The 6,882-nt window shown below is 47.1% G+C and overlaps 1 protein-coding gene across 1 annotated transcript; it reads right to left on the bottom strand.

Annotated features, from left to right (window-relative positions):
• Positions 1-921: 921 nt before the first annotated feature.
• LOC122403026 lies at positions 922-6,882 on the bottom strand. The gene is made up of 2 exons (XM_043406304.1): positions 4,234-6,882; positions 922-1,773 (listed from the first exon to the last, which is right to left on the bottom strand). The coding sequence occupies exons 1-2, from the start codon at positions 6,880-6,882 to the stop codon at positions 922-924; spliced, it is 3,501 nt and encodes a 1,166-aa protein (XP_043262239.1).

Below are 6,882 nucleotides of genomic sequence, written 5' to 3'. Positions count from 1 at the left end.
ACTGAAATGTGTTCGCGCTCTGTATACACTCTTTCGAAGACTCTTGTTTTTGTCAGCTGTTACGCTTGTACCGGATATGCTCGCGGACTTTCTTGGGAGAAGTTGTAAGGTTCTGAAGTCGCGAACCCGGCTTGCTTGTCTAACAAATTAATGCCATTGGAGCAGGTTACGTATCGATAATGCACTGAGGACGGTTTTTGTGTGTTCTTTTATTTCGTATGTTTTGGTTGACCTTGCACAGAAGAAGTGACATTTTTTGGCGATGTTCATGGTTTACATAAGCTCGGATCTGTTTCTATTGGTGGAAAATGTTGTGGATGGGGGTGTACGAATTTTGTCTGATAGGTGGTTGGCGATGGTAGTGGGTGTAACTATTTCTGATTGTGAGGGGAGGTGTACGGCGTAGGAACTTTCCGTACAGGGAAAGTTCCTGAGGTCCCTGGGATTGAAGACAATGAGTGCAGAAAAAAAAGGGGCAGTAAAGTGGCTGATGGCTGCTCACGTGTTCGGCAAATGTTGCCCTCTTAGGGTTTTTGATTTTGACTGAATTTGGTGACAATGGATCGGTCGGGGACTCGAACGTCGGTCCGACCGTTGCCGTTGCCGATGACCGAAGGCACGCTAGCCGTAGCCATAAACCGCGGGGACAAGGTCGGGGGGCCCGGATGCACGCCTGAACATATCGCCCCCCTTGACCGGCTACGGTCAATATAAACTCTATCAGACGATCGACAATATATACATGTGGATGTGTGTGTACGCACGTGTACAAGTGTGCATCTTAACCTAATTATATACATGTTTTGACGTGGGTGCTAGCTGAGTATTTACATTGTCTTAACTTATTAAATATAGTTCGCATGTGCGTAGGGGGAAAACTGATACTACTATGACTATTTACATGGTGCTAACACGATGCGGTTAGATTTCCACGGGCAACGGCGAGAGGTGCTTAATGCACCGCTTGTATTCGCCCCCAATTGTCTTTACGGTCACGACACGGACGATCTGGTCTTCTCCAGGATGTAGGGCTGTGATCCGTCCAAGTGGCCAGCAGTGGGGCGGTAGGTGATCCTCCTTGATGATCACTAAAGTGCCGATTTTTACGTCCACGGGTTTGTTGTTGTGCCATTTGCTGCGAACATTTAACTGGTGCAAATATTCCTTGTGCCAGCGCGTCCAGAAATGTTGTCTCATTTGCTGGACGTGTGACCACATCTTCAGCCTGTTCGCTGGCAGCTGCGGTACGATTGGCTCCGGAATATTTGCTATTACGTCACCGATGAGGAAATGACTAGGGGTGAGGGCGGATAGGTCCCTTGGGTCGGAGGATAGTGGAGTGATAGGACGCGAGTTTAATATGGACTCTATTTCGACTAAGTAAGTATTCATGGCTTCAAACGTTAGTACCGTCTTACCAACTACTCTAATTAAGTGCGATTTTACCGATTTTACCGCGGCCTCCCAAATTCCGCCAAAGTGAGGGGCGCGTGGTGGTATGAAATGCCAATTTATTTGTTCGGTCACCATGTACTCCCGTATAACGGGATTGGTTGTGACTTGAATGAATGACCTGTGTACTTCGCGCAATTCGCGGGCAGCCCCAACAAAGGTCTTGGCATTGTCGGAAAACATGTGAGCCGCTTTTCCCCGTCTTGCAAAAAATCGCTTTAATGCTGCTAAGAATGCTTCCGTGGTCAAGTCGCTTACTAGTTCCACGTGTAGGGCCCTTGTCGCGAGGCAAACAAATATTGCCACGTAGGCCTTGATCGTCTTTGTATTGCGAAGGCGTTTCTCTTTTACTAGAACGGGCCCGCAATAGTCTACGCCGGTGGACAGAAATGGGCGCTCGAACGTGACGCGGTTCATGGGTAGGTTACCCATTTGGTAGGCAGGTAGACGAGGCCTTGCGCGATGACACACGATGCAGCTCCGTATATATTTTTTTACGTTGCTTATTCCGTCAGTAATCCAATAATATTGACGACTGGCGTTTAAAGTGGCTTGTGCGCCTGCGTGAAAGTGCTTTAAATGAAACTGTCGTATGATTAGTGTTGTAATGTGCGATTGCGAAGGTAAAATGATCGGGTGTTTCGCATCGTGTGCGATCGTGGCTCGCGTGATTCTACCGCCGACGCGAAGTACACCCTCGTTGTCTAAGAAGGGGTTTAGTGAGGCTAGTCTGCCCTTGTGTGGTTTGTTTGACTCGCGAAGTACCCGTAATTCTTCAGCAAACTCTCCCTCTTGAAATATTTTGATGATGCGAGTGGTCGCGACCTGTATTTCCTGCACCGAAAGCGACCCTCGATCGTTCGAGAGCCTTTTTGCATTGTTGCAAAACCGAATACAGTAGGCGATCGTTCGTTGCAGTTTGTAGAAGGAAGAAAATCTGTCGAAATATTTTGATAACGTATTGGTCTGAGTGTTTAGGGTTATTATTGCGCGACGTTCTGGGACTTCGATAGCCACTCGCTCAAGACTTGGCCATGTTTCGGGCGAATCCCTCAGCCATCGAGGACCCGTAAACCACGCTTCGTGGTCTTTTAATTCGATGGGGTCTATGCCCCTCGACAAACAATCTGCGGGATTGTCATGCGACGATACGTGCCGCCATCGTGCGTGCCTTGTGTTTTTCTGAATGTTCGTGACTCTATTAGCGACGAACGGTTTGAGCGTGTGAGGGGGTGTGTCTATCCAATGCAGCACGATCATTGAATCTGACCATAAAACTATTTGGTTGATTTTCATTTTAAGGGATCGAGAGGTGCTGTCCAATAGTTTCCCTAGCAGTACCGCTGCGCACAACTCAAGACGCGGAATCGTCTGCGTGTTGAGTGGTGCGACTCTGGATTTTGAACAAATTAGGTGTGCCGAGGTGTGACCGGCTGCATCGGTAGACCGTAGATACAGGCACGCGCCGTACGCGCGCTCGCTCGCGTCACAAAACCCATGTACAGTATTTTCTCTATATAAGCTCGGAACTCGTCCACGATATAGGCAAATATCATATCCCCTCTACTTATCCCCACTGCGTACCGTTAGAACTAAGCACTCGCTGTATCGGCGAGTATGCCTTCCTATGGGCGGTTCCCCAAGATAGCGGCGCGTTTGACAGTCGGTCGTCGAACATTGTCATACGATACGGGCTCAAATTACTAAGGCAACACTAGTGCAATAATACAAATTTTTTATTTTTCGTTTTCTTGTTTTGAAACTTTTAACATGTCTGTGACAGTTTTCTGATTTAACTAAGATCAAGTACAACATAATTTTTATTATTGTTTTTCATAAATTATAATATACATTTGACCTTTCTTTAAAGTGTATCCTCATCTGAAAAAAGGAATTGTAATTTAATTGGCCTATCATTTATTTGCCGAAATCGTGAGACAACTCAGAGTAAAATAAGTTGGTTAAACAGTTTAAATTCGCAAGTTATGTATATCTTTTCGGGTTATATCACTATTGCAGTAAACGATCGATACATACATATATGTACTGAAGTTATGACACGATTTAACTAGTACATATACAATATTAAATCAACAACGAAATTCATCTTTATTTTTGTTCTTCCTTTTTTCAAACTTCATCAACATATTCGTGACACTTTTCTGATTAAAATGACACCAAATACGATATACAATTTAGGTCCTATTTACTAACGCAATAAGAAATCAAAGGCATGCATCGCTCAAGTGACTCCACGTCGGCTGTATCGAAACACAGGCGATGTTTACGCGAGCCTATACAGAATCAGTATTTCATTCTGCGACCTCTACCAAGAGAGGTAGAAGTCAGAATTAGAACACCGATTTCGTATAGGCTCGCATAAACATCGCCTGTGTTTCGTTACAGCCGACCCGAAGCGAAGGAAGCGATAGCAAATTCGGCGATGCTCGGCCGCTCAGTCCCTCTTTGTCATATGCTCGCTGTTCTTTTCTATACTCGCCGCCTCCAGTAGGCGTCAACAAAGTATCAAGAATCGTTTCTCGTCCACGATATAGCCGAGCGTTGAGCCCCGAGAGCGTCGCTTCTATAGAGACAATACTGTATTTGGCTATCTATCGCTTTGTCTCTCACGATTAGCCGCGGAATTGACACTTCCTCAATAAGGTGGAGTTGAGCTTCGAAAGCCTTCCACGCATTGTGCACGCTCAATGGGATTGATTCGTCCCAATCGAGTTTTAATTGCCATAGTGTTTGCATGAATATTTTTGCTTTAACTATTACCGGGCCGAGGAAACCCAACGGATCAAACAGTTTGGCGACGCGTGATAATATGACCCGTTTCGTGACTTGATTGTGTGCGTCACTACGAGTCACCACATATTTAAAAACGTCCTGCTCACGATGCCACGATAAACCTAACGTTTTCTTTTCTTTATCGCATCGAATCGTCAGCGCGGATGCATCGTCGCTAGCCGCCGACGCAGGTAGTAGACCCTTTTCGTTCGACGACCATTGTCGCAGTTCGAGACCCCCTTTGGCCGCGAGACCGTTGAGCTCGTCTCTAAGGTGTAGCGCGTTTTTAAAATTGTCTGCACCGGTTAACAAGTCGTCCACATAAAAGTCGGATCGGAAGGCTGCCGCGGCGATGGGATGTGTGTGCCCATCGTCTTCGGCAAGCTGGTGCAATGTTTTGGTCGCGAGATATGATGCCGACGCGGTTCCGTATGTGACCGTATTTAAAAGGTACGTGGCGATTGGTTTCGTTGGATCGTCGCGCCATGATATTTTTTGGTATTTTCGATCCGATTCGTCTACGTTTATCTGTCTATACATCTTCGCGATATCGGCTGTGAGAACGTACTGGTATTTTCGAAATCGGACTACGATAGAGAATAGATCCTCTTGAATGGTCGGGCCGGTCATTAACGCGTCGTTTAACGAAATGCCCGTTGACGATTTTGCTGATGCATCAAAGACTACCCGGGTTTTGGTAGTTACGCTCGTCTCCTTTCGCACTGCGTGATGCGGCAGGTAGTAGCCTTCGGAGGGTGGGCTCGACTGTACCTTGGTCATGTGGCCGAGGCTTTCGTATTCCCGCATGAACCCATTGTATTGTTCGCGATACTGGGGATTGCGCGCTAGAGATCGTTCTAACGCTTCGAACCGTTTTAATGCCGTCGTGCGCGATTCTCCAAGATTTTGTACCGTGGCCTTAAATGGTAGCTTTACCGTGTATCGTCCCGTCTCCGGATCGCGACGCGTGTTTTCCTTGTAATGCGTTTCGCATTCGCTTTCTTCCGCGGACAGCAATCGCTCACGCGGACCTTCCTCAATCTCCCAGAATCTGCTGAGCTGCTCTTGTAACGCGTTTAACGTCACGCAGCATCTGACCCTTGGAGGTTCTTGTCGTGCGTGTATCTCTCCTACCACTATCCACCCTATTATCGTTTTTTGTAAATACATGTACGGGGAAGCTAATTTGATTTGGCCGATACAAAGTAATTTCCAGAATAACTGCGCGCCTACTAAACCGTCAATTTCTGATGGAGTATGAAACTCTGGATCTGCTAGTCGGACGTGTTTCGGGATTTCCAAGTCCTTTTTATTTATTTCCATGGATGGAACTATATCCGCGATTTCCTTCACCACTAAAAATCCGAGGTCCTGAGAGAAAGCTGTAGTTCGCAATTTCATCCGTGCGGTCGTGAAGTGATTAATTTGTGAGGTCATTCGGTTCATGCCGGTGATCGGGATTTCGACCTTTTCTGTCTTTAATTTCGCGCGGTCTACGAATTTCTGTGTGAGGAAATGAGATTGCGCGCAGGAGTCTAAAAGTACGCGACATTGATGCGACTGACCGCGATTGTCTACTATGTCTATTACCGCGGTGGCAAGAAGCACTTGTGCTGCTGAATTTGTTTTTAAGCAGCTTATGTTGACTCGCGACGTAGCGGGCTGTGGCTCGTTAGCTGGCTCTATATGTAATAGTGTGTTGTGTTTTTTTTGGCAAACCCTGCACGTGCTGGATTTGCATTCCGCGACCGAATGTCCCTTCCGTAAACAATTAAAGCACACTCGCTTCTCCTTTATCAATTTGATACGCTCGGCGATCGGTGCTTTTAATAATTTTTCGCATGCGTATGTACAATGGGACCCGTGGCAGACGCTACACGTGTTCCCGTTTTGCGTGGCGTAGACTCGCGGCATGGCGACGTTGTTCGTGTTGTGGTATTTTTTATCCCGTGACTCGTTATACGGGTTGTTGCGCGGTGCGTTGACTACGGTTACGGATGGCTCTAAATCTTGGCATCTGTTGTGCAGAAATTCAATTAACTCTTCCATCGTGGGGAAGGACGTGTTACGCGTATGTTCCTTCCATTTTAGATTCGTTTCTTGGTCTAATCGTGAGAGACACAGGTGAATAATCAGCGTATCAGCCGACGGCTGATTTATCGTGGTTAGCGCTTGATGATGCGATTCTATATGCGTGAGGAACTGTCGAAGATCACGATGGTTCGCTTTCGGTACTGGTTTCACGTTAAAAAGGGCGCTAATATGATTGGCTACAATTACCGCCGGTTTATTGTATCGTTTTTCGAGCAGTGCCCACGCGCATCGATAATTTGCTGAAGAATTCGGAAGCGATTCGATGTTCTTCGCGGCCTCTCCCCGTAAGCATGACCTCAGATATAGCAATTTTTTGCAGTCGTTGAGACGCGCGTTTTCATGCACGGCCGATCTAAATTGATCCGCGAACCCAGGCCATTCCTCATACCGCCTGCTAAATTCCGGCAAATGAAACTTGGGCAGGGTAACGTCCTGCTCCGCGTTGTCCATGCTGCCGATCGGATCGCGCTCGGTGTTAGCCCGTGCTTCGGCGGTGCTCTGAGAGGCCCCGATAAGGTCGTACGCGCGCGCGCGACAAGACAT

The sequence above is a fragment of the Colletes gigas genome, unplaced genomic scaffold (assembly GCF_013123115.1).
Source record: "Colletes gigas isolate AHSC1104 unplaced genomic scaffold, ASM1312311v1 Colletes_gigas_Sc00043, whole genome shotgun sequence".
In the NCBI taxonomy this organism is placed as follows: Eukaryota; Metazoa; Arthropoda; class Insecta; order Hymenoptera; family Colletidae; genus Colletes; species Colletes gigas.
Note: the sequence above shows the minus strand (reverse complement) of the source record. Positions and strands in the feature narration are given on the sequence as shown.

Excerpts from the sequence above, each read along its gene's own strand:
- LOC122403026 (XM_043406304.1), bottom strand. The coding sequence starts at position 6,882 with ATGTCTTGTCGCGCGCGCGCGTACGACCTTATCGGGGCCTCTCAGAGC. Across the intron at positions 1,774-4,233 it reads CGTTGGGTTTCCTCGGCCCG|ACGATCAAGGCCTACGTGGC; the intron begins GTAATAGTTAAA and ends CGCAATACAAAG.